Raw genomic sequence first — 27,903 nt, 5'->3', positions numbered from 1 at the left:
GAGTGTAACACATGTGCAGATGTGAAAAATGTTGTCCTAATCTTTTTAGTTTTCAAGATGTTAACATTCTAAATGATTTTAATGCATTGTTCTGGCGTTGTAATTGGTTGCCACTGCATTGCTATGCAGTTGATAACATGTAGGCTATGACTCGAACTAAAAGCAAATGTTTTTCCTATGTTTGTGTATGTTGTAGGTGGAGGCGAGATGTCGGTAAAGCTAAAGTTTGATTGTCCGGCTGAAGGCGGCATGGTGCAACGGAGCCGTTCCTTCACTGGAGTAAACACACTCGGAGGCCGGAGAAGGTAAGCAAGTATGGTTTGTGTTTGAGAGAAGATGATGTGTGTCAGACTGCATTATTTCCACTTTTATTAAGATACATTTCCTCAAAGCAGGGGTCATGGAATCCCATGGAAAGCATGACTCTTGGTCGCTGGAATTTATGCCATGAGGACATCTCTGAGAGGTCTTGTTGCAAAATTGAGGACAAAACAAAACATTTGGGAGCAGTCCAGATTATTCCTGCAATAAAGCCATTCATGGTGTCACTTTTAATGAAAAATAAAACTAGAAACTATAAAAATAGTTTTTCAGTAATTGAAATAAAGCTGAAATAAATTAGAATATACTTTTTAGAAAAGTAGTTTCTCTTTAAAAAAAACAACATATGTGAAGCTAAAACTGTTATTAAAATAAAGCTGAAATAAAATAGAATATAAATATTAGCTTCTCTGTCCACATAATCCCACACGAAACCTGAGGTCTGGTGATCAGAGACTTTTGGCTGTCCCCAGATCACGGCTAAAGAAATAAGGAGACAGAGCCTTTGCTGTGGAACAGCCTTCCGCCTTACATCCGAACGGCTCAATCTCTAAATGTTTTTAAATCTTCTCTTAAAACCTACTTTTTTCTGTAGCTTTTAATTCATTGCGATATCATGTTTTTTTATTTTTTATCTTGTGTATTGTTCAGCACTTTGGTCAGCCCTGCTTGCTGTTTTTAAATGTGCTATATAAATAAATACAAACTTAAACTTGAACTTGATATTAGAGTGAAAACTTAAAAATCTAAAATAAGAACAGTATTAAAATTGCTAGTACTAAAACAGAAATGTAGATACATTTATATAGACATATTAACAATAAAGCTGACAGAAGCTTTTAAAGATAAAAACGAATTCAATGTATTAATAAATAATATTAAAATAAAACTGGCAACAACATAAAAGCCCAGCTGGATAATTTCTACCTCTGGCATCTGACAACTTGTGATAATATTCAAGTACTATTTTATTGTTTAATGCATTCTGGGCATCTAAAGTCATTATCTTGCTTATTGCCTTGACATTTTAAATAATTAATTGTATCTAGAACATTCCCAGACTCAGTAAAGTGAAAAAAGGGGTCCAAATGAGCTAACTACCTACTGTAAACAGCATTTTAATGCATCATAAATCAATCAATATTGAAAAGTACATGTATGGATGAAGTTCAAGTCGTGTTATCTAATTAAAAATGATATATTTTTTTCTAATATGTATATTTATTATGTACTTTTATGTACTAGATACTTGAATATAATTTGTTAGCTTACAGCAAGTTCTACTGTTGTTCCAAATCAGTCAATTAGGAAGCATAGGATGTGGCCATAGCAGGGAGCTCACTAGGTTTTGGAACGGAGCTTAGCTTATATCTGATGTGGTTTATGGTTTCCTTTGATTGCTTATAGTTCAAATTCACCATTCCAATCAATCTGTAACACAAACAAGCATTGGTAATTATGTAATAGGAGTAATTATTTCAAGAACCAAAGGTTCTGAGAGGATGTGCAGTTCGGATTCGTGTACAAGCATCATTTGAGCAGTGTGACATCTTACATAACAAAGCTACCTCTGTGTTTGTGTGCGTGTGCATGTATGCAAATTTTTAATAAACTAAAATTTAACTAAATTCCTGCATTCCCATCCAAGTAAAAGATTGCAAATAAATGATTGCAGACAAAGGCCAAAACAACTTCACAGGCATCTCCGCCTGCTTTCAATTTGTTAACTCTTTATTATATGGCAAAAGCTTAACACAACAGCATAGTTTTCAACCACTCTTTTGACTTTTGTAGATTGAGTTGATTGGATAAGGTTAGTTTATCGCTACGATTGTCAACACTGATTTCTGAAATCATTTTTGAGGTTATCGTGCTTAGATTTTGTAACCTACTCTGTAAACTAAATCATAAATAAATTGGGATTTTTAGAAAATGTCACTTAGTAGGTTCTTTTATGTGGCTAACAAAAAATATTTTCTTGGAAGATGAACAAGGTTGCATCAAAACAAAAACCTCTGAGAATAATTAAAACCTCTGAACATATTTAATAGATTAATCCAAATACATAAACGGTCTCTATTTGTTTTCCCAGTTTTGTAACCCATTTTGATGAACCTTTATTTGCAGTTGTGAGTAATCAAGTGAGCACTCTATATCAACAATTTTATGTCTGTTTTTACAAAAAAAAAAAAAATCCAGATTAGACCTTGTACAACCTTGTTGGTTAGTGACTAATTCGTGTTAAGCAAAAAAACATGAATTATGTTACATTCAGTTAAGTTGTATTTAACTGGTAAATGCTTTTACATACTTTAACAAGTATGTTAGAACACAGAAGACTGAGTTTAAAAAGACCATTTATTCCTGAGAAAATAGGCGTCATGTCTGAGGGATTTTTCAATTTACAGCAGAGATGTCAGTGATGGAGACAGGAAGGAATACACTGATGTGAGAGCCAGAGCTTGTGTTATTGGTGACCCCAGAGCAGCACTGAGGAATCTCTTCCCTAAGAGAACAGTTTATTTACATTGCAGAGTCATTGGGTTTGTTATTACATTACATTACATTTTTCATTTAGCTGACGCTTTTATCCAAAGCGACTTACAATTGCTATATATGTCAGAGGTCGCACGCCTCTGGAGCAACTAGGGGTTAAGTGTTTTGCTCAGGGACACATTGGTGTCTCACAGTGGATTCGAACCCGGGTCTCTCACACTCTCTGTTATGCTGTGTAAGCATACTCTGTCAGAACAAGGCTAAAATATATAGATTATATTGTGTATGTAACTAAAATAGAATATAAGTATTAAATTCAGAATATAAAAAAATACTACTGTTTAAAAGTTTGGAATTGCTAAAACAAATGTTGTTTTTAAAAAAGAGATTGATGCTTCTGTTGACCAAAGTATTTAATTTACAAAAAATACATTCAAAAACATTATTAATGTTCAAAATGATTGTTATAGTTGAAATAACTGCAATGCACTCTTAAGATAGTTTTCAGCAGCCATTACAACAATACATCATTTTCAGGATTCTCTGATGAATAGAAAGTTAAAAAGAACAGCATTTATTTGAAATTAAAATATTTTCGAACATTGTAAATATCTTTATTGTCACTTTTGATTTATTTAACGTGTACAATAGTATATATATATATATATATATATATATATATATATATATATATATATATATATATATATATATATATATATATATATATATATATATTTATAAAATAATTAACTTTTTTTTGTCTCTATTCCACCTCATCCCACAGACTTTCCTCTACTCGTAACTCTCTCCGCACAAAAGTCATAGCAGGGAAATCTACCAGAATCCCTTCTGCGAGTCGGTTGGGGAGCTGCATCTGGGGGCAACAGCCTGAGCAGGTGGACAGAATCTTCCAGGCTTTGAGGAAAGGGCTCAAGTATGTTCAGTCATTGCAGTAGAGAAATGAATGGACTCATGGAACCGCACGCACTAGTCTTGTGAATGTTAATATCATATCATCTCATACAGGGACTACTTGGAAAACCATCAAACAGAGCTGGACTTCCTGTCATCCCAGCAGAGAGACACAAAGAGAAACTCCAGACTGGTGAGACTTTTTATACTGAGGGGCCGTTTACATGACAACCTTTTCAGCCAAAAACGGGAAACTTTTATGCATTTTGACTGTTTGTATTCACGACAACAGTGTTTTGGGGAATGAAAACGCATATTTTTGAAAATGGGTTTCAAAGTGCAAGTTTTTGAAAACGCCACTGTTTTTGTTTCCATGAAAACACACAAAACGGGAATCTTTGAAAACGGTGACATCATGTGTGTGCATAATATGTGTTAGGTATGTAGACATGTGCAGTACGTGTCGATTTTAAAGGCAAGCGCGAACAAACATACACAACATTGGCGGAGTACATGGTACTGTTGTTGCTTCTCAAGAGTTTGCTAACGCTTCTTCGGCAAGGTGTGGATTTACTTCACCAATATTACAACCAACAGTTTACAGTAGACGCATTATATACAACATATAATCATTACTTCCCTACAGATACTGTTTACTATAAAGGTGACAGTGCCAACTACTGGCCCGTTGTACGTAATACATAGTTTTTACCGTTTTCACGAATATTTGTAAATGTGAATCGTTCTGAAAACTTTGTTTTTGTATATGTAAAAAAAAAAATTTAGAAACGCAAGGGAAAAACTTTTCAGTTTTCGACTACATTGTTGTTGTGTAATTGTAGCATGAGAATAACTTTGCACTCTAGTTATAATCCAGCTTTTCATTATTTTATTTTTTACACTAGTTGTTCATTTAAAGTGAATAAATAACTACAAAAATCTATTCTTCATTCCCCAGGCTTTTTTTTACGACCTGGAAAAGGTAAGGGGTCAACATATGTTGATATTCAATCATTTGAGTGTTGTTCCCTTTACAAACACAAATAATTTTGAGACTTTGACATTAGTATTTGTACCATATAGTTTATAAAAAATTGCACTTAAAGTCGAAGGTTACAAAATGAAATGCTGTTTATATCCTGCTTGCCAACAACAGGAGATACGAGCCTTAGAGAGATACATACGGCGCCTTGAGTTTCACATTAGTAAGGTAACACAACTTCAGAATACTTTCATTTGGTCATATATATGAACACTAGTCATATGTGCTAATAATAAACTTGCATCATGTGAATGTGGATGTCATCAGGTAGAAGAGCTGTATGAGTCCTATTGTATCCAGTGGCGGCTGCGCCAAGGAGCTTTGAACATGAAGAGAGCGTTCTCTCTGTCCCCGTCTTCACGACAGTCTAGAGAGAGTCTACTGGAGCTGAAACGCAACCACAGACATAGTCTGGAGGTAGAGTCTCTCTTGGACACCATACAAACACACAACAAACAATAAGTAAGCATTTTGTGTGGTTGTTTCCCCAAAAGGTTAAATTCTGTGGCTCGATGGCTCTTTTAAAACATTCTGACAAGCCCAACACAACAACACATTGTAACCACACTTATCACATGATTTCTAATCAGTGCACCAATAAAAATAACCTATTATGTAAATCCAAACATCTCACTTCAGAAATTTCTCTGTTCCACACTCATCTCTGCCTGCAGGATATGTGTGCAATGGAAGGAGAACTGGAAATCCTGCTGGGTGAGCTGCAAATCAAAATGAAAGGTACACATCACCTCACATATATATGCATTTGAGTTTCAGAGGAAAGATGATCTCCTAAACATCCTTCTCCATCTAATTTTTTCTCTCTTTATGAGGCAGGTTTGATCGGCTTTGCTCGGCTCTGCCCTGGAGATCAGTATGAGGTGAGGAGGTTTAGCCCAACATCCTACTGTTGCTATACACTTAAAGGAATAATATACTCCAAAATGAATCTTCTGTCATCATTTACTCACCCTCGTGCTGCTCCAAAACTGTATGACTTTCTGTCCTCTGAGAGTCATTTAGCAGAATGTTCATGCTGCTGCTTTCCAATAAAAGTGGATGAGGACAAACATTGATGGTCTCGTGAAATGACAAAAATTACCGCGAAAGCCAAACAGGTTTGGAACAACATGAATAAAGGATGACAGAACTATCTGTTTAATATGTAAAAGTAAAAAAGACTTGAAGGCATTCAATCCCCAAACATCACTTTTAATCCAGGAATCACTGTTCTTTTATCATATGAAGGACAAAAATACATGATGGTTCTTTTATGTTAAAATATTAGGCAGAAATGACATTTCACCAGCTATACAGATTACACTGTTAAGGCCAGGTTTCCAGTGACTTCATGCACAGTGGAATGCCGTCTCAGGAGCCATCAGCCGACTCATGCACGAGACCACACATTCACATGCAGTCACAACATAAAGTATTTGGAAATTAAGACAAGGAATATGAACTTCATTTCATTCTATATGACAATATATGCAAACATAAACTAAGAGGTTTTCTCAAAACTGTTTTTATTATTATTTTTAACCCAAAGTGATTTTTAGTGGTTGTATGATCAGAATTACTATGGACATGTTTATGAACAGATGGTAATCAACTGGAATAATACTTTTACTGCTGCAGTTCTTGCCACGGAAACATGTGTATTTGCTGCCTTTTACCACTGAGTGGATCTGTAACTATAGACTTCGACAAAATATCAGGCAAACATATAAAAACGCATTTTCGCACAGTTTCGAACAGTCACATAGCTAGAACATTTAGATTAGATGTTATGATGTTGTATTATTATTATTAATATTGCCAGTAATTTATTTCATTATTTATATCTACATTTACACATTTTCACAAGATAAAATATCACATTTCCAGCATTATTGAGCAATGGTGTGAATCACCCCTTTGAGCCACGTTGTTGGCGATTTTACTAACGAGTTTCACATGTGACTGGGTTGTATTGGCATTTTGGTTGACTACTTCAGCTATGGGTGTTTCCAAACATTGTCAACATGTTTTATTAATCACTCCACATTTTCACTCCTTTTGTTTTTTATTTAAAAAAATTGTTTTTATTGTTTTGCCTGTAAAATGTGCTTTTGCTGTATTTCTTTTATATGAATGAAACTTGGTTTGATGTTTTGTTATATAACACAGGGAAACAAATTTTTAGAAAAGTCTTTTGCTTTAATTTTAATGTTTATTTTATTTTTTTATTTTATGGAGTTTAACAAAAGTGAGTCGTCCATAACTTCAGAAGTGTACATTGGAGGATTTTTGTCTTTTAGTCCCACCATAAGCACTAGAATATTCCAGAATGTTACAGAAACTTCTAAATATCCAAATATCGTGAAAAAAAAAAAAACCTAAAAAAAATAAACAAAAAAACTACACAAAACAAAACAAAAACAAACTCATCTGTACTGAACCATTGTATAATAATTAATGATGTAAGTTCTAAAATTTACCTGACCAAAATATTAATGCTACATGAAAATAAATAGTACAATAATCATTAGCACCACAAAATTAAAGAACCATAGAAAATGTAAGTGAAACAATTTTTTTAACATTGTGCAATACAATAAAAAACAGTTATTTAAAAAAATTGTATAATATTTGACAGTATTCCTGTTTATACTGTACAGCTGTGGTGCACTTAAGAGAAATTGGGGAAAAAAATTACACTGTCCTCAAAATTTGAGCGGTATAGTAAATGTCCAAAAGTCATCGGGGTCATTTTGCACACATACACACACACACTGAACGTCTCGTTTCCTGTAGGTGTTGATCCGGCTGGGCCGACAGCGATGGAGAATCAGAGGGCGAATTCAGACTGATGACCAACAGCTGTGGGACGAAGAAGAAATGCTCTTCCTCCCTCACATCCATGGGAACTTTGAGATTAAGGTGAGCTCGTCCACCTGTGCTCATGCACACACCTGAGCAAATACCACTTCCTATCAAGGTGATCTGTGGGGGTTCTGATGACAGAAGATTCCAGGCCTTTTGTACTTTTATTGTTTGTTAGATCTAAATAGATTGTCATATGACACAATAAACCTCTCCCTCAAACCCCTGAGAGAGAACAGTAGAGATGTTTAACAGACTTTCTGAAGCCTTTGGACCAGTGGAATAATGATTATGAAAGGTTTGATTGTCTCAAATTGATTCCATCCCTGAAAATATAGACGTTGAGCCAAACTACTACAGATGAAAAAGATGAATGCTTGTTATCCTTTCTTAAACCCCTGTCACTCAGAATCAGATCTCAAATGTAAAATTCCAAATCAGTTACACTTTGTTACTCACCCAGAACACCCTAGCAACCATCAAAAACATCATGGCAACCACATAGCTACACTCTAGCAACTAACAGTAACATCCCAGCAAACACCCGGAATGCCCTAGTACTGCATAGCTAGTCTCAGCCTCAGACATCACACTCACGGACCGTTGGCTAGACATCCGATAAATATGGGACACAAAAGTGGAAACACTACAGGAGTGTCGAAGTCATCATCCGATTGGTTGCAATTGTGTGTGTGTGTGTCATGTTCTTTAACGTTCTGTTCGGAAACAAATATGCTGTGACGCCAAACCCCCTCACGAAAGAAGAAAGCCGTAGTGTTTACAACTGTGACGACATGCACTTATCAGGATCAACTAAACACTGGATTGTCAAAAGTATGCAAAATATTTAATTGTTCGCAGCATAGAATCTTTCAAATATGTCAGAGAGTTTTACCCACAGGTCTGTTATTGTGGCGACATTTCCACGCCCCGAAACGTGACGTTGAACGAAACGAACAATGATTGGTTTTTTGACATGTCAGTCAAACGGCCTCATGGGCGGGCCTTGGCCAATGAAAGCTGCCATGAATGAAAGGGAAGCTGCAAGATATGCGCGACTACTGTATAGCAAAGCAACATTCTAGCAACCACCAATAACAACCTAGCAACCACAAAGCATCATTCTACATTTAGCCATCCAAAAATACTATGATAACCAGAAATCAACACACAAGCAACTACCAGAAACATCCTAGAAGAGATATAGTAACCACACGGTGATGAGTTAACAACTACTCAAAACACCTTAACAACCAGATAGGAAGGCCATGTCAACCACCTACCGCAGCGTAATGATGGGGTCAACTTTTTTGTTATTGCCAACAGTACAGTCCATCCTGAGAGACCTTTGGCCCAGCATACATGATAAAACAGAAGGTTAAACAAATAATTTCCCTCAAAAACTCTAGTCAAGCCAACAACATCTGCCAAATCTGAAAGGTTTTCTGAAATGTCCTGCAGGTAACAGAGGTCAAGGGGTTGAGCTCTATTCTGGTCGGCATGGTGACATGCAGGAGTGCAGATTTTTTCACAGCACGGCCGCAGATGATGGTTGTGGACATTACAGAACTGGGAACCATCAAGCTACAGCTAGAGGTGGTTTGGAAGTAAGTGAACGTGTGGAGTTTACAAAGCTAAAAGTGCTGTCAAATACTTGAAAGTGCTTGGCAGGGCACTTTAAGACAATGTTGACTTTATTTAATATCAGTGGCACCAAACTTAACTTTTACACACATCTTGTACACTCCTGTAAGAAACTTTGGGTTCAGATTTTTTTTTTTTTGCACAATTAATACTTTTATAAAGCAAGGATGCATTAAATGAATTCAAAGTAACATTAAATACTTTTACATTCATACTAACTACTTCATTTTTAAATAAATGTTGTTAATTTGAACTTTCTATTTTTCAAATAATCCTGAAAAAATGTATAATGGTTTCCACAAAAATATGAAGCAGCATAACTGTGTTCAACATTGTTAATAATAATAAAATGTTTCTTGCGCATCAAATCAGCATATTAGAATGATTTCTGAAGGATCAAGTTAAGACTGGAGTAATGATGCTGAAAATTCAGCTTTGCATCACAGGAATAAATTACATTTTTAAAATATATTAACAAAACTATTCATATAAAATATTTCACAATATTACACATTTTTACTGTATTTTTGATTAAACAAATGCAGCCTTAGTGAGCAGGAGAGACTTCTTTCAAAACCATTTGAAAAATATTTTACCAACCCAAAACTTTTAGACCGTAGTTCAGTGTACCTCATTTGTAGAATCACAAATGATATTTGAGGGCTTCATAGGGCAAAAGTTTCAGGAACTAATAACTTCAGTAGGGCTTCTGAAGAACTGGAATATGGTGCAAATGTGGACTGCTTTTATGGTCCTAACATTTTTTTTAGATATGACACTGATCTCATACAAAAACACATCCCCTGTAAGTACAGCTCTGCTATTGGCTAACACACACCAGCTGACTGCAGAGAGATGGATGAATAGTTCATTTTTTTTCTTCCCTTTCACACACACAGATCCAATTACACTGCTCTTTACACAGACCAGGTGGAAAAGATTTTTCATAGCCTCTTTTTTACAGCGTCAGTAAATTAAACACATCTCACAGCATTGTTAAGCATCTCCACGCTCTGCTGTGACCGTGTGTGTGTGTGTGTGTGTGTGTATGTGTGTTGGTTCACAGCCGTCACCTCATTTCCTCTGGTTCTGTTTAGTCTCAAGCAGTGATGACAAACACACTGTCACTCCACACATCATGTGCAATAAGAACCTGAGTGAGGTTTATTCATGCCATCTCTCTCTTCTTTATTGAGTAAAACTATAAATGTAAGCAAGTATGTGTAAAATAAATACATGGTTTAGAAAAAACGGAAAACCATGTGAATGCTGTTTCATGTTGACTTCAGATATATAACAAAAATCTTAAATTGTCGTGCAAATAAATGCAGGAAAAAAGACCAATCACAAGTTAGTTTGAATGTTAGATTACAATGAAGGTTAGATTTTGCATTAAACAATTTGACAACATTATTGGGAAATTATTAAATATTAATATATAACATAAGATAATAATTAAATAAAAATAATTTTAAAACCATTAGTTTCTTATGCTCACCAAAACTGCATTTATTGAATAATAATAAAAAAACAGTGAACCAGTAATATTATAACTTCAATTTAAAATGTGTTTTCTATTTTAATATATTTTAAAATTTAATAAACTTCCTGTGATACAAAGCTGAATTTTCAGCATCATTACTCCAGTCGTTATTCAGTGTGACGTGATCTTTCAGAAATCATTCTAATATACTGATTTGCTGCTCAAAAAAATATATATATCTTTTTTATTGTAATCAAGGTTTAAAAAAGCTATTTTTTTCCCTTTTACTTTCCTTTTTTCTTTTCTTTTCTTTTTTTTTTCTTTTTTCCAGGATTCTTTGATTAATTTATTTGAAATAGATTTTTTCTTTTGTAGCATTGTAATTGTATTTACTGTAACTTTTGATCAATTTATTGCATCCTTGCTAATTCCTTGCTGAATAAAACAAATTTCTTAAAACAACAACATTTTTTGTTTGGGATCACAAGTTTAAAAATATAACCTTATATTTTATAACTTGAGAGTCATTTTGAGCATTGGGTGGTAGTTTATTGTAATTTAAAGTAAGTATAGGAGACTCAGGGACACTCAGAATTATGCTCCGGGTTTGGAGTGGGATTATGGGGAAGGTTTAAGGGTGGGGTTATGTGTTGGACTATGGTTATGTTGGGAAGTGATGTTACACCTACAATTGTGACAATATATGGGTAACAACTAGCTAGATCTGTAGTTATCTCTAAGCACAATAGATATTCCAGTTTAAATCCGAACATCATGTATATTTATTCCTTAGACACTTGTCTGTGTCTTTTCATAAAATTGTTATTTTGCACATGTAAGCAGTCTGGTGTCAATTTTCCTTCACAGTTTCTTGTTCCTTCACTTTTCCTTTCCTTTAGTCCATTTGATAGCTGTGAGGTGAGGCCTCTCACAGCGTCCACCAGCCGTCAGTCCATCCACAGCAGAAAGGGATCTGTATATAGCTGGACGCCTCCCAACACACCCAGTTTCACTGAGAAATACTTTCTAGTGAGTTTATAACCTACATGCACACAGAAGACTGTGACAAAAAATGATTCAAGAAAATCATTCTGATGTCATCATTATGACACACAATGTTGAAATTGTGCCGCACAAACCCAAAAAAGATTTGCGCTGATGTTGGCAAGGTTTTTGAGTGACTAGAGTCTGGTGTCATTTAGCAAAAAGAAATTAGCCACTTCACCACATTCTTCTGTTGTTTTTCACCTGAAGAGCTTAAATGTCATTTCATGATGTCATCTGTCCTTTAATGTTGTAGTCAATGATGCGTCAGATACAGGATGCAGATGGCTCTTTATCCATTGGCTCACGTGAATCAAGGGGCGTGTCTTTACTCAGCTACCTGGCTGACTCCACCCAGGCACTCAGTCCTCCTGCCTATGAGAAGACAAGCGACCCACCAACCACACATTACCCTGTTCTAGACACTAAGTTACAGGATGACAATCTCTCAAAGACACCCACAGAAGATGTATGAAACTGATCCTGTTAATATATATATATAATTATATATATTTAAAACTCTTTAGTGGTATTTTTGAAATCAAATTATTATAAATGTACATATATATTTAAAAAAAATTTAAATACATTATAATAAATACTATAATTATTTGTATTTTTATTATTAAAGGCAAAGTAGATTTTTTGAGCATGCAGGCCATTCAGCTGATGAAGAGCCTGCATGCTCCAAATAGCAGCTGTGTGATAGTCTGCTATTAAACCATAAGTTGATTTTTTTCTTTTTTTTTTTAATGTGAGATTTTATATATATATATATGCAAAAAAATGTAATGGATAATAAAAAAACCATATAAATGGATAATAATAATAAATATATTTTTATATAGATTTATAATTAATAGCAATAACCACCTTTATAATAAAAATTAAAATAATATATTTTAAACATTAATTTATTATGTATTTGTGTTGAGTGAAATGTTATTGTATTAATGAATTTTAAGAAAACATCTGTAAATGTTTTTTACAGTTTTTTTTTTTTTAAATATACAGTTACAAAAAAAATCTTCAAAAATCAAATTGCTGGAATGTTTAATTCCTTTCCATTCATAACCCTAGGCTGAGGAGAGTGTGGAATGGCCGTCAGAGACTGACACAGCTTCCCCCAGTCCCGCGGGCAGCAAGCGAGACTCCATATTCCTCTTCCACCGCTACAGCACACCTGACATCCTCAAGCAAAATGGGGAGGTGACCCCCAGCACAGGAGAAGGAGACGCACAAGAGACGGCCCTGGATGAGGCCCCTGAAGAGGAGACCTCGTTCAAGCAGGGAATTGAAGACAGACTCCTGGTGAAGGACAGAAAAGTGGGCAGAGCACAGAAGAGAGCTGTGGCTAAGAGAGTTAGTTCACTGCTAGAGGATCTGAATACAGAGCTGGAGGATATGAGCAACATAGAGACATTAAAGAAACTAGACCTGCAGATACACCAAATGAACCAGGTGTTGAAGGTGAGAGTCTGATTTCTTTCATTCTATTTTTTGGAAAAAATTGGAACTGACCTGAAGATGTTTTCATGCGATTGCATATTTCCTGATGTTAGAAGGACCTTGACCCTTCACAGAGGCCCTCATCTCAGACACTAGCAGTAGAGGAAGAGGAAGTGCTGGGCAGTTTCGACTTCCTCTCTGCAGATTGTAATGAAGATGAAATATCAGATATGGGCAGCATCAGACTTGGGTACACTGGGTAAGTCAACAATTTTTTTAGCTGGTGTGTCTGAGTGAATCCCTTGAAGAAATGTCAAAAAATAAAAATAAAATATCTATTTATATTTGTATTTCTTTTTTTCTCTTGAACTCAAAACTTATCTTCAAATGAAATAGTGCTATAATCTCTTTAGTAGTGCTATAAACTTTTTTGGTACTAAGGGTGGGAATGGTCCTAAAAATATGCCATATTTTAAATGGCATATTCTTTTTAAATTAAAGATATTTAATTTCTAGATTTGTTTGTTAGTTTGATTTTGTGGTGTAAACCATTTTTTATGGGTTTTGGGGAAGTAAATAAGCCCATTAGTATAAAAGAAAGATTGTTGTATTTAGCTTTGAGCTGATCACTTGGAATAATGAATGCATTAGTGTATACATGCAAAGTCACTCCATGTAACACAAGGCAAGCTGCTGCGCTAATATATTAAATGAAGGCTTCAAGTGCCATCTTGTGGATGAAGTGGAGGAATGCATGAAGTGTACACTCATTTATTTGTCAGGTCAAGGTCAGATGCCTCTTCATATTATTATAATGTTTAGCTATCTGAGACATTCAAACTATACAAGATGTTTAAATGCCTTTACATGGATATGATATTACACAACATTTTTGGCATATAAAAATATAATTGTATAACATGGTTAAAGTTTAACATTTAAATAGTGATAATATTTATAGTATTCATTATTATGATAAAATAATTGAATTAAGATATATGTATCTCTTAATTAAATAATTTTAAGATATATATAAATATCAAAATTTTCCTCTCTCCTTAGGATTGGTTCAGTCAACCAGAACAGCCTGAAAAGCATGCGTCTGTTATCTCAGGATAAGCCCTCAAAAGACACGGCTGAAGGACTGGTCAGACACAGAGGAGATGGTGCAGTAAAGCCATCACTCAGCACAGGGGTCTACAGTCTGGATCAAGCTCTTGAAACCCACCTCAGTGTCTGCGCAGTGCTGCTGAGGGTGAGGAATCAGTCTAACCAAATCATCAGACTCTTATCAACATAATTGTTTCTTTGTGTCTGCATAAGTTCACATTCTGTCTTCTTCCAGGCTCTGAAATGTTCTGAGTCTGATCTTGTACACAAAGACATCATGGAGGAGCTCTTGCGGCAAGTTGACATGCTGGAAAAAATCGGTGCTTTGTCACAGAAGATGCTCGAGGAGATCTCAGTTACAGAGCGTAAGTATAGCGACATACCAGGCCTTGAATGAGTAAATAAACTACTGAAAAAAGTTTTTCTCAGATACTGATAATTGAGATTTATAGATTTCCTGCAAGCGCTAACTTTTAATATGACAGAGTTTATGATCGATTATAACAGATTTTCTTTCCCATAGTGTTTAAGGTTATTGGGTAACACTAGAATATGCAATAATGTGCTGTGACTGTTACTTTATACTGTCGACGATCACAGGCTCTTTCCCGTGTCAGTGTGAAGCGCTGTAGATGCATTAGTCATGTGTGTGGATGTGTGTCAGTGTTGGCCAGAGCTCCTAAGGGGATTGGAGTATTTTGGAGGGAGTGCTGCGAGAGTGACTCGTCTTTCTGCTGCTCCACGGATGGGTTTCTCAGGACACTGCGCAAACATTATATCCACAAAGTCAAAGCCAAACAGCCAGGCCAGGCTGATGAAGGTCAGCTGCTCCGTTCTGTTCCAATGCTTCCTAAGAACTGAATCCACAAACTGATGAAATAATGCATCCAAGGCAGAATGGAATACAATAAAATAAAGGAATACATTTTAGAGGATATTTTATTATTATATATTTTTCTTCTTTGATGATTTCATTCACAAAATATTTAAATATTAATGAATTAATTTCTGCAGGACCTTTCTGTTTTATTCTGTTCTGTTCTACTCGTTGCTCAGAATTTATTTCCCTTTAAATAATCATCTTTAAATAATTTAATCAGATTGTATGATAAAATAAATGTCTATTCTATTTATCAAACAACTACAGTCCATCCATTTGTAAATAAATATCTAATAATATCTTATTATGTATAGGATAATGGTATATACTTTTATATTATAATATACTGTATGATGATTATTAATAGTAGCAGTAGCAGTGTATTTTTCTGAAGGATATTTCTATTATAGGCATTGCTGCTAAGAATTGGTGTCTCTTTAAAAATACTACTTAATTGTCTTTAAAATAATTGAATTATCTTTGTGTAATATAATATATGTTTATTATATTTGTCCTTTAGAAGTCAATGTTTAATTTTCAAACAACTTAAATCCATTAGTTTGTAAATAAATCTCTAATAATATTTAATATATCATATTTATAAAATAATTGTATTAAATGTTATATTTTACTATATTAATATTCTTAATATATGAATATTATTATGATTCTACTGTATTTTTTACTGATATTTTTCTATTCTATGCATTGTTTATTTAGAGTTATTTTCTCTTTGAAATAGTCTAGTAAGCTTTCCATGAAAAAGAAAGGTCTATTCTATTCTTCAAAAAGCCTAAATTTGTAAAGAAATATTGAATATTTTTGCTGTCTAAAATAGATGTACGTATTTTATTCTTATTCTTCCCTCAGAATTTAATTAATAAACTAAAACCCAATAAAGTGTAAGAAATAAATCTCTTCTATTCAGTATTGCTTCAGAAAATTCGAGACTATATTCAGTCTATAGAAATAATTGTTCTGTTGTTTGTAAAATAAAACAAATAGATCTTGTGTTATGTGTTCTGTTATTTTTCTTTTAGAATGTAATTCTCGCACAACTGAAATAATTTATTAACTTGCAAGGCATAAAGGTTTGTCTTCTCTTTCTGATTCCTGATGAGTGTCTTCTTTTGTCTGCAGTTTTCAGTCAGTTGCTGCATCAGGTGCAGTGCAGTTGTATGATGGCGTCTGTGACTCAGTGCACTACAGACCGAGTGACTGTGTTTCAGCTCTTAGTCTACCTCAACAGATGGAGTATCACTGACTTTGGGGAGCACATCTCTCTCCTCTCTAAAGAAGGTAACAGCACAGAGTGTTCACAGAGACAGCTCATTTTAGGATGCAAACGTCTGCATCAGATGCTTTTGTCTTTATCGGTTCACTGTGAGTTTACTGCTTTCATCATCAGTCAATCACCCTCCCAATAGATCTCATTAAGAGACTTCCCTCTGTGTTTCTCCCTCGGATCGGTTTGCTGCAGTGTATCTGATAGCCAGTCTGGAGAGTCCCAAGAGGAGGCGCGCTCTGAAAAAGCTGAAAGGCAAGCGCATCTCTGAGCTGCAGCCGACGGGACGCACCCTCCAGCTCCTGGCCAAGCTACAGACAGACGCCAATCACAAGGTGGCTTCAGCGGTCACGTCCTGCCTCACTAGGGCCTCGCGGTCCAAAACCTTCAGGGCAAAGGTAAAAAAGGCCTAAATTGCTAAAAAAAACATCAAATGCTTCTCATACCAAACAATTAAAGGGATAGTCCAACCATAATTCAGTCATTATTTAAAGGAATAGTTCACCCAAAAATAAAGATTTCCTGAAAATGTACTCACCCTCAGGCCATCCAAGATGTAGATGAGTTTGATTCGTCAGATTTGGAGGAATGTAGCATTGCATCACTTGCTCACCAGTGGATCCTCTGCAGTGAATGGGTGCCGTCAGAATGAGAGTCCAAACAGCTGATAAAAACATCACAATAATCTACAAGTAATCCACATCACTCCAGTCCATCAATTAATGCTGTGTGAAGCCAAAAGCTGCATGTTTGTAAGAAACATATTAAACTATTGCTTCTGACAAAAATATCAGTCCATAACTTATAATAATGCTTAATCAAGTGAAAAAGTCCATCTCCTGTTGTTCTCTCACATCAAAATCCACCAACATATTTGTTTGGAGTATTTTTTTTTAATGTGTAATTGATAGATTTGTTCCTCGTAAACAGTTTTTCATGTAACAAAACCATGGTTTGGTGTATTACTTGGATTATTGTGATGTTTTTATCTGCTCTTTGGACTCTCATTCCGACGGCACCCATTCACTGCAGAGGATCCACTGGTGACTATCTTGATTGACCTGATGGTAAGTAAATTCTCTGCCCTTTTTTCAATCAAATCAAAGGAAAATATTTTGTAGAATGTTGCTAACCAAGATTCCCATTTAAACCCCAACCAGCTTCATTTTGTTATCTAACATAATCACATTCAAGCGTTTGAAGTGTGGCTTAAGTGAGCTGCGCTTTCTGTGTGTGATGTAGTTGTGTGGGTGTTTTATAGGCAGTGGTTCACTATACAGATCTGCTGAGAAACAGCAACACCCATGTAAAACATGAGGCCTGTCTGGCTCTGAAATATCTGAAGGTAAGTTCTGTCGTCAAACAACAAATTGTTCAGTCAGAATGGGTTTATATTGACCTTTTATCAATGCTGTGGATGTTTATGGTGCAATCCAAAGTGACAGTAAAGACATAATCTTGCAAAGTTTTCCATTTTAAATAAATGCTGTTCCTTTCTACTCATCAATGAATTCAATGATCAGTTTCCATAAAAATATGAAGCAGCACAACTGTTTTCAACATTAATAATAATCAGAAATGTTTCTTGAGCAGCAGATCAGTATTAGAATGATTTCTGAAGGATCATGTGACACTGAAGACTGAAGTAATGATGCTAAAAGCATATAGAAATAAATTGCATTTAAAAAAAATATTCAGACAGAAAAGTTATTTTAAATTGTGATATTTCACAATATTAAGTGGTTTTGTGGTTTCTTAGGCCTCAGAGAGCTCAGAGCTGGTGGCTGAACTGTGGCGCTCCACAGATGAAGACCTGAGGAACGCTGCACGGGAGACTGTACTGTCCTTCGGTACGTGACCCTTAACCTGTGACTACTGCATCTGTGTCATGTGCTGTTTTGTTCCCTATATGGGCTGCATCTGAATCCAAAGACAGCTACCTTTCAAATTATAAGCTACAAATTCAAGTTTGAAAAATCACAGCAAATATTGAATTTTCTATTATAATGTGGTTTTTAAATATTCTACTATAATTTAGGTTGGCATCAATAATATTCACTCGGGTGCCTTTCTTCTTTTAAAGTGCATGTAATTTGTCCTCAGTGTACAGTTCTGCTTGTAAAATACAAAGGTACCGGTCACAGCTGATTTAAATTAATTACTTTCTTAGGTAAGAGAGGTCACATGGCATTCCAGCGTATGGACCAGATCTATGAGCTCCAGGACGAGGTTTACAAGAACCTGGAAACGGAAATCACAATCTTATAGGAAGACCACAGACCCAATCTGCTACCTGATTGGATGATGCTGAGACTGGAAGGTTTTTGTTAAAAGATTTCATCTGTGTGTGTGTACACATATTGCCAAGTATTTAATATGCAGTTGTATTATTTTCTATTCTCTTTTATATAATTTTAAGTGACATATTTATGAATAAACTGTCTTCTATATTTCTTATGTATCAAAATGAGTAAACGTGAAATAGATTTACAATAAATTTAAATAAGAGAACTTTGACTTGTTCATCAAAATTATTAAAGCAACCCAAAATCAAATGATTCATTCACTCACAGCTCTAAATATCCACATCCTACAATTTGGATTAGTTTACAAAAAAAAAACTTCTAGAGCTTATATCAATCTTAATGGTCATTTCAACATTTAATAATACATTATTAAAATCAAAAGTTGTATGTGTTCACATTGAACGGGCCTGAGATAACTATATAAATTCATAATTAAATTATGAATTTATATTAAAATTAAAAAAGATGTGTTGCAAAAAGGTGGAACATTTCCAGTAAATTTTGGAAACATTTTTTAACTGTAAATTAAATTTCCATCTATACTGTACATCTATAAAATGTAAAATAGTTACCCTATTTTTGTTATTATAAACAAACTATATATTTCAATTTGATATTTGTCAGAACTTGATAAACCTGGTGAGACAACTTTAAAAACAACTGTTAAAAATCCTTATGAATAAAATGTTTGCCTAGTGAGCCAATCTGTCTAGTGAAACCGAAGACAGATCATGAGACTGAAAATGAAAAGGACTACGGGTTGTTGTATTTGGTTAACTACCAATTCCCCCCAAAAACTTTTTTTATCTGCCGCAGAATGGACCTGCAAGAAAAACGGTGGGTAAAATCATGTTTGATCCACACAGCTGTTCTGAAGTTGTTTAAAGCATCACACTGTCAAACAGCAGATGATATTTCACATGTACAAACACAAAGCTGCTCGATTTTGATCATTAGAAACTTTATTGAATTAAAAGTGGAGACAGCATTTGAGCTAACTCAGCAATGCAGAAGCATGCCTTCAGCTCAATTTGCATGACAAAATTCATCTGCCGTCTATCCGCTTAACACTTGTACTCATACTGATTATTGACACATGAACAAAAAACCAAAATCGCAATATACACAAACGCACACATTATCATCTACCCCTTTGGAAAAATTCAGCATCCAGAAATGAAAGAATGTGCACCGAATACAACGAGAATGGATCACATGCAAGCTTCAGACGCCCCTGCGAGAAGATTCAAATCGTGATTTGTTACGGGTTACAGAGGAGAGCAGGTGTAAACATGGGTATAAAGAACCGAAACTTCCCAGTGGCTCTTGTATTCGCAGTCCGGGGTTGTCCGTGTTGAAAACCGAGCCTAGGTGCCCACAATGTTGGGGTCGTATGCTGAGTCTGGCAGTGGAGAATCATGGCAGTGGTACAGAAAGCAGTTTCCCCAGCAGCTGTAGCAGATGAGAAACAATGCCGCCAGGAAGACTAAGGCACAAATGGTACACGGTTTCCTCTCCAACAGGAAGCTGAGCAGGTAGAAGCCCATGAACATGGAGTGGTTGAACCACAGGGCTGGATTTAAGGGTTTGGGGATCAGGAGGACCGGGAGTAACCACTGGAGGCAGTACATGGTCTCTGTGTGCTGTGCCGCCTAGTATGAGCTCAGATATCTGACGTGACACTACACAATCACAAATCCCTTGTGTATCTGTGAGGGATTAGACGCGGCGTCCAAATACCAGACGAGGCCTTTGGAAAAGGACAGAGAAAAAGAAAACTATTTAATACGCACAGCTTACAATAGTTTTACTTACACCTCCTTATAAGGCACCAAAGTCAAAGCATGCATGTATTTTAAGAAATTGTGCTATTTATAGTTGCTGGCCTTGAATTCTACATGACAACACGCTAAATTCTAGCTACAAAACAAGACCGCACCATTTTTAAATCATATTTGACTAGTTAAACAATAAATGTTCCACAAGAGGAAGATTTAATAGACATTAATATGATACTAAAACTTTTAGCTTATTTTAATAACTGCATACATAATATATTATTTTATATATATAAAATAATAAAGATTTCCCCTTTTTGACTGGCATTTCTTACACGGTTTACATCATTAATTGTCAACAAAGGTAAAAATGCAGTAACTAGTTTGACAATTACGGACATGGCCAATATTTCAGTTTGTGTTTTGATTGTTTTTACACTTTGCATACCTCTAAACATGTTAAATGTAGACAAAATTAGTGCAAATTTAGCCTAAATATTCCTGACTTATTAATCGGATGCTTCAATATTAAGGCTATGTCTTTTAATAACTTTAAAAAGTTTATGGGTGTATACTACAAAAAAAAGTTAAACATTTAGATATCTAATAAAAGTGGTCGTTTTAAGGAAAACAATTAAGTTTCTCCATTTAGTCTGACACTGCGTACACGGTTTGTTTACATAAATGACCGAGAATAAACTACAAATGATAAATAATTTCAGTAATTAAGAACATTTTCAATATTACTGATTGTGGTTTGATACATACATATATTTTTTTTAAGTACTTTGCACACCCCTAAACATTTTAACTGTATACTGAATTTCCCTATTTAGACAGGCATTCCTTACATTGTTAACACAAATGTGTTAAAGAGATATAAATCTAGCAATTAATGTGACATTATAAATAATTATGTACATTCTACTTTTCAGATTGTGTTTTTTAAATGATGACTTCAAAACAAAACAGATATGAACAATAAAACATTGTGATGCTAACCGGACTTCTAGTATGAGTAGCATGTGGCTATGTGTTAGCACGAAAATAAACCGTCCGATCACATGTATAACAATATATGATCGTGGCAGTCTTAAATAAGCTATCTTTAAAGTTTAAAAAGACAGAAATAATCATGTTCAGACCTGCCATTCTTTAAAGTCAATCCTGATCTCGCATATACGCCGTCTTCCTTCTTCTTCTTCCTTGGGTTTTTAAGGCAGTTGGTATCCAATATGTTACATTACTGCCATCTGTTGTCTATTATCATGTCACTTTTTTATTATATTCTTTTTTCCAGTCCAGTCCTCTTTAAAAAATAAAACAAATATTTCTTTCCTTGCTCACTCTTTCCACATCCTAATATACTTTTTAAATTGTACTGTCCTATACCAATTTCTTGTAAGCTATATTTCAACTCTTGTCTTTCTTTTATAAATTTCCTGCATGACATAAAAATGTGACTAATTGTTTCTTCCTCTTGGCATTCATCGCATTGGCCTGTGGGATGTTTTCCTAACATATGAAGAGTTCCACTTAACTTACAATGCCCAATCCTAAGTCTTGTTATTACCACTTGTTCTGTCCTTCTACTTGACATCTCTCTTATACTGCCTACTTTATTTTGAATCATGTATAGTTGTCTTCCTTTACTTTCATGATCCCATTGATGTTGCCATATTTCCATTATCTTTTTCCACACTAGACTCTTCCCTTCTGATTTTGACAATTTAATTTCCATGTCAACATGTTCTTTTTTTGTTGCCTTTTTTGCCAATTTATCAACTTTCTCATTTCCCTGTATGCCCACATGTGCTGGTATCCACATATATGTTATATTTTTCCCTTGTCTACATACCCTTGAATTTAAACACAAGATTTCATATAATATTTCTTGATGACTACTAGCTTTTCCAGTCTTCATACTCATAAGAGCTGATACTGAGTCACTGCATACTAGAATGTTAATATCCCTGCATTGTTCAATCCATTCTAATGCAACAAGTATAGCACATAATTCAACTGCATAAACATTTATGCTGTCAGATGTTCTTTTGCTAATTCCTATCTCATATTTAGGGATGTATACCGCAGACCCTGTCGCATCTGTTTGTAGGTCCTTTGACCCATCTGTATAAATCTCCGTATTGTCCTTATACTTGTTCTTATATTTAAAATATTCATTGATTATATCTATATTTCTGTTACAACCTTTAATTACTAAAAGCTCTAGATCAACCTTCGGAATTTCCAATGTCCAAAATGGCTTAACAGGCCATAACACAGTATTAGCAAATCTTTTATTATACACTTCCATTTCTTTTGCAATTAAATCAGCTGTCCAGCCAAAACTTTCTTTCTTTCTTCTCTCCTTTTCCCAACACTTTTGTAATACCTTTTTTGTTGGATGACTATCCTCATGCCCTCGAAGATTTATCCAATAGTTTGCAGTCAGTTGTTTCCGTCGAAGCCACAATGGCATTTCACCTCCCTCCACCTGAAGTGCACATACTGGAGAAGTTTTAATTGCCCCTAAACATATTCTTAAGGCACACGCTTGCACAATATCCAATTCAGCTAATGTTGTCTTTGCTGCTGACCCATACGCAATACTCCCATAGTCTAATTTAGATCTTATTAAAGCAATGTATATATATTTTAAAGCTGAAACACTTGCACCCCACTCCAACCCAGCAAGACATCTCATCACATTTAGCACTTTCTTACATTTATTAACTGTATACTTTATATGTTCTCTCCATGTTAGTTTTGTGTCAAAGTATATTCCCAAGAAACGAAAACATTCTACTTTCTCTAACATACTTCCATACATTTCCAGCTTAATTTCCTTATTCTTCTTTTTATTTGTAAAAACCATTACTTTTGATTTTTCCACTGAAAACTTAAATCCCCATTTTAATCCCCAATTTTCAACTTGATCAATTCCTTCCTGCATCTTCTTTAAAATATACTCAACATTTCTACCTTTCTTCCATATAGCACCATCATCTGCGAATAAAGACCTCCCTATATCCCCTGGAAGATTTAAATAAATATCATTAATCATAATGGAGAATAAAGTTGGACTAACCACACTTCCCTGTGGTGTTCCATTTTCTACAACATATTGCTTTGATAAATCTACCCCAATTTTCACCTGTATATTCCTTCTATTTAAGAAATCCATAATCCAATTAAACATTTTCCCTCCAACTCCCATTAAATGTAATTTGATTAAAAGACCCTCTTTCCACAGCATATCGTATGCTTTCTCCACATCAAAGAATACTGCTACTACAGTTTCTTTATTCACTTGTGCCTTCCTTATTTCCTCCTCCAAAATGATCACAGGATCCATTGTATTTCTTCCTTTTCTAAAACCACTTTGACATCTAGCCATTTTATTTCTACTCTCTAAAAGATATATTAGTCTTTCATTTATCATACGTTCCATTATCTTACATATATGCGATGTTAATGCAATTGGTCTGTAACTACCAGGATTACTTGGATCCTTTCCAGGCTTCCTTATTGGAATAATTATTGCCTCTTTCCAGCTTTGTGGAAGTCTCCCTTCCTCCCACACCTTGTTGTATAAATTTAATAATTTCCCCAAACCCTCTATACTTAAATGTTTTAACATACTGTAGCACACTTCATCTTTCCCTGGAGCCGTTTTCCCTGACCTATCCAGCGCTCTCTGCAACTCTCCCATGCTAAAAGGAGCATCTTGCTCCTCATCCCCATTATCTTTCCTGCATATCACATCCTTATACTGCGCTTTTGTTCTTTCTATTGCTACTCTTCCTTCCTCTGACAAGTTATTAGAACTGTTTATACTAACAAAACGTTTTGCCATCATCTCTACCTTTTCTTTATTTGTTATCGCCTTCTCATTTCCTTCAGTCAGAACTGGATAATTCCATTCTCTTTTATCCCCCCCCATCTTTTTAATCATTCCCCATATTTCACCTATTTGAGTTGTATTTCCTATTGTGTCACAATAAGATTTCCAGAATGTTCTTTTTGTCTGTCTGATTATCCTCCTAACTATTGCCTGTGCTTGTTTATACTGAATCAAATGATCATAATTATGTGTTCTTTTAACTAATCTAAATGCTTTGTTTCTATTTTTCACTGCTTCTTTACATTTTCCATCCCACCATGGCACTACTTTCTTTTTACATCTTCCTTTACTCTTGGGAATGGATTCTGCTGCTGCTGATATTATACCTTGCTTAATTTGATTATCTAATATTTCAACACTAACTTCATCTTTAGTTTGCCTAAACAACCTATCACTTTCCTCCTGGAATTTTCCCCAATCAGCTTTCTCAAAAATCCATTTTCCACTTGCTTCCCCAATACTACATACTACCTCTATATTTATTTTACACCACACCGGATAATGATCACTGCCTATTGTGCCATCCTTATGCACTGTCCAATCACATCTTGCTGCAATTTTATTTGAAACTAATGTGAGATCTAATACTGATTCTTTTCCAGTGTTAACATCAATTCTTGTACCTACACCATTATTTAAGCACACTAAATTCTTCTCATCTATCATTTCTTCTATTATTTGACCATTGTAATCACTTTTTTTACTCCCCCACAAAGTATTATGTCCATTAAAATCCCCACACCATATAATATTATTACAATTTTGTCCCTCTATCTTTTCTAGCTTAGTTTTCTCTAGTCTTTTACAAGGATTATAATAATTACAAATCACCAACTCTCTCTTTCCTGCCCATACTTTCACTACTACATATTCTTGTTCATTTCCCACTCCTAAGATTTTATACGGTATTCCTTGCTTTATAAATGTAACACACCCTCCTCCTCCCCCCTCCCTTCTATCATACCTTACCGCCACATAATCATATAAAACAAAATCCAATTGAGGTCTTAACCAAGTTTCTTGAATGCACACTATCTCTGGTTTTTCTACCCTACTACCAACAAATTGCTTAAAATCCTGCCCATTAGCTAAGAGACTTCTCGCATTCCATTGTAAAATCAGCATTATTAGGATTAAAAACCTAATCATGATGCCTCCTGACTTGCTTGCATCCTGAGTTCATCATTTATTTCCTCCCACTTCAGCCCTATCATGTCCAAATGGTGTTCTGCCGCTTTCACAATTACTTGAATTCTTTCTGTTTTTGACTTAATCTCATGTGTTGCATTAATTACTCCTGCAATGAATGTGACCAGTTTCTTTTTTTCTATCCATGCTTTCCTCATCCCTTGCTGATCATCCATTTCCTCTTGTCCTTTATTCACTCTTCCCTCTATATTCTGATTCCTCTGTCCATTCATCTTAACTGCTTCAGCATATGACACCTTCTCTTTTAGTCTTATCTTCTGTACCTCCACCTCTTTTTTAAGTGCTTCACATCCCCAGTATGCTACACTATGATTTCCTCCGCAGTTACAACACTTAGGTTTTGTTCCCTCACCACACATCCCATATTCATGTTCACCTCCACATCTAGCACACCTTCTTTTCCCCTTACACATTTTAGCAGTGTGCCCAAACTCCTGACAGTTGTAGCATCTCATTGGTTTCTGTACATACTCTCTCACACTATATCTTACATATCCAAAGTATACCTCTTTAGGCAACTCTTTCTCCTCAAATTCAATCAGTATTGACTCAGTGTCCTTTTTCTCTATTCCTTTGGTCAATCTTTTGACACTTTTCACTGTGAATTTATTCACTCTCATGTTTTCCAGTATTTCTTTATTATTGATATTAATGGGAATCCCATAAATCACTCCTTTACCTCCGTTATCTCTCTTTTCTCCAACTTTTACAACCCTCTGAACCTTAACTTTACCAATATATGTCATCCTTTTAGCTTTGTCTAACTGGGTCCCATTTTCACATCCAATTAGCAAATTCCCATCTCCTAAAATCCTTGCATATTTCACTTCCCCAATCTGATTCTTGATGATTTTTGTTAATTTAATCGGGTCAATTTTCTTAACTCCGCCTTCTTCTTCAAATCTGACAACAACATTCAATATTCCTTCCTTTACTGTTTTTTCCCCTTTTCCACTTTCATCACTTTCTGATTCTCCAATGCTAGATGCATGATTTTTCTTTCTTTTCCGACTCTCTCCCTTCTTTCCCTTACCAGCACTTTCCCATTCATTTAGCTTCCTCTCATCTTCCTCACTACAAGCCATGTTATTACTCTCACTGTCAGAGTCATTTCCTACCATCTCCTACGGATTGCAAGAAACTCCGTGAGACCACCGTTCCGGACCTATACAGGCCGTCGGTCGATAATCCCACTGCAAATTCCTCACACAACCCTTTTCCCTTCTTTTTATTTATTTATTTAAACTGTATTTATATTACCTTTACTTCTCAGTCCTAGTCTTTCCTCCTAGTTATTTGTCACAATGTTTGCCTCCGTGTCAGTCCACGTCAGAGTGAGTTCTGTCGTCCACCACCGACCAAGCCACCTCTACCTTCATATACGCCGTCGCCATTGAGATCTTCAGGTGAATGCGTAGATTTGCAAGTAAGGAAAGGACCCAACCGACGGCCGGTGTCCCGCAGATGCCTGATTAAAATTGATGTACTGTTAATTTGAGAAAGATGCAAATGATCAAAGATTAATTTTTAGTCATGCATTTATTTCTCATATTCTCAGTTTACTTATTGCATATATGCATTGCCTTTCATCAAAGTATTGCATGATACTGGTATCGAATACGCATGGGTTGTAAGTACTCTTATTTACACGTTTCATTTCCATTAATGTTTAAAATGTTACTTCTGTTTAACCGTGGCTCCACGACCAAAAATGTCGATGTTAAATTTTATATCAACCTACCAACCACATTCATTTAGCTTACTAAACTGAAACGGTGTTTGTCATTAATGTAGTTGTACTTAATGTAATTACAAGGTTGAAAGAAAAAAAAGTATGTCTTTGGTAATAATTCATAGTATTGTCTAATTGGGTTTTGCTGACATATGCACCCATATATACTGACATATATGCCCTTGGCCCACCTCCTGGCTTTTAGTGCTTATAAAACATCTGTTTGTGCTTCCACCATTCAAACGGATGGACACTAATTAGAAAACTTTAAGAAATGTATATGCTACTTGTATTTATACAACTGAAATATTATTATTAATATATCTAGATAGCAGATGAAGGATATTATCTCCCTATGACACACTCTAACATCAATGTCAAGGTAGGTACAAGGGGGGAAAGCAGTGCAAATATTATTATTTTTTTAAAGATGGATG

General features: G+C 35.1%; 2 protein-coding genes across 4 annotated transcripts; one reads left to right on the top strand and one right to left on the bottom strand.

Annotated features, from left to right (window-relative positions):
- Nucleotides 1-198: 198 nt before the first annotated feature.
- Nucleotides 199-19,045, top strand: LOC132151561 (RIPOR family member 3-like). 2 transcript variants are annotated; one of them, XM_059559747.1, is made up of 22 exons: nucleotides 199-305; nucleotides 3,605-3,754; nucleotides 3,847-3,925; nucleotides 4,691-4,714; nucleotides 4,889-4,942; nucleotides 5,042-5,191; nucleotides 5,449-5,512; nucleotides 5,612-5,655; nucleotides 7,571-7,696; nucleotides 9,101-9,246; nucleotides 11,666-11,795; nucleotides 12,067-12,279; nucleotides 12,891-13,280; nucleotides 13,373-13,518; nucleotides 14,322-14,514; nucleotides 14,605-14,734; nucleotides 15,034-15,189; nucleotides 16,390-16,548; nucleotides 16,730-16,932; nucleotides 17,796-17,879; nucleotides 18,294-18,384; nucleotides 18,705-19,045. In XM_059559747.1, exons 1-22 carry the CDS (start codon nucleotides 208-210, stop codon nucleotides 18,800-18,802), a joined length of 2,928 nt encoding a protein of 975 aa, XP_059415730.1. In that variant the 5' UTR covers nucleotides 199-207; the 3' UTR covers nucleotides 18,803-19,045. The 2 variants fall into 2 exon arrangements, with proteins under 2 accessions (XP_059415730.1, XP_059415729.1); XM_059559746.1 differs by lacking the exons at nucleotides 199-305; nucleotides 3,605-3,754; nucleotides 3,847-3,925 and having other exon boundaries at nucleotides 4,650-4,942; nucleotides 13,394-13,518.
- Nucleotides 19,046-19,784: 739 nt separating this feature from the next.
- LOC132151560 (bladder cancer-associated protein-like) lies at nucleotides 19,785-27,228 on the bottom strand. Of its 2 annotated transcripts, XM_059559745.1 has the most exons (3): nucleotides 27,102-27,228; nucleotides 21,764-21,785; nucleotides 19,785-20,590 (listed from the first exon to the last, which is right to left on the bottom strand). In XM_059559745.1, exon 3 carries the CDS (start codon nucleotides 20,469-20,471, stop codon nucleotides 20,208-20,210), a length of 264 nt encoding a protein of 87 aa, XP_059415728.1. In that variant the 5' UTR covers nucleotides 20,472-20,590; nucleotides 21,764-21,785; nucleotides 27,102-27,228; the 3' UTR covers nucleotides 19,785-20,207. The 2 variants fall into 2 exon arrangements, with proteins under 2 accessions (XP_059415728.1, XP_059415727.1); XM_059559744.1 differs by lacking the exon at nucleotides 27,102-27,228 and having other exon boundaries at nucleotides 21,764-21,824.
- Nucleotides 27,229-27,903: the final 675 nt, after the last annotated feature.

Source organism: Carassius carassius, chromosome 10 (genome assembly GCF_963082965.1).
Source record: "Carassius carassius chromosome 10, fCarCar2.1, whole genome shotgun sequence".
NCBI lineage: Eukaryota > Metazoa > Chordata > Actinopteri > Cypriniformes > Cyprinidae > Carassius > Carassius carassius.
Note: the sequence above shows the minus strand (reverse complement) of the source record. Positions and strands in the feature narration are given on the sequence as shown.

What these genes read in the sequence shown, in the direction of transcription:
- LOC132151561 (XM_059559747.1), top strand. Translation starts at nt 208, where the DNA reads ATGTCGGTAAAGCTAAAGTTTGATTGTCCGGCTGAAGGCGGCATGGTG. An exon ending in GCCAGGCCAGGCTGATGAAG is followed by an intron (nt 15,190 to 16,389) that starts GTCAGCTGCTCC and finishes TTTTGTCTGCAG; the next exon opens with TTTTCAGTCAGTTGCTGCAT. An exon ending in GGAGACTGTACTGTCCTTCG is followed by an intron (nt 18,385 to 18,704) that starts GTACGTGACCCT and finishes TTACTTTCTTAG; the next exon opens with GTAAGAGAGGTCACATGGCA.
- LOC132151560 (XM_059559745.1), bottom strand. Translation starts at nt 20,471, where the DNA reads ATGTACTGCCTCCAGTGGTTACTCCCGGTCCTCCTGATCCCCAAACCC.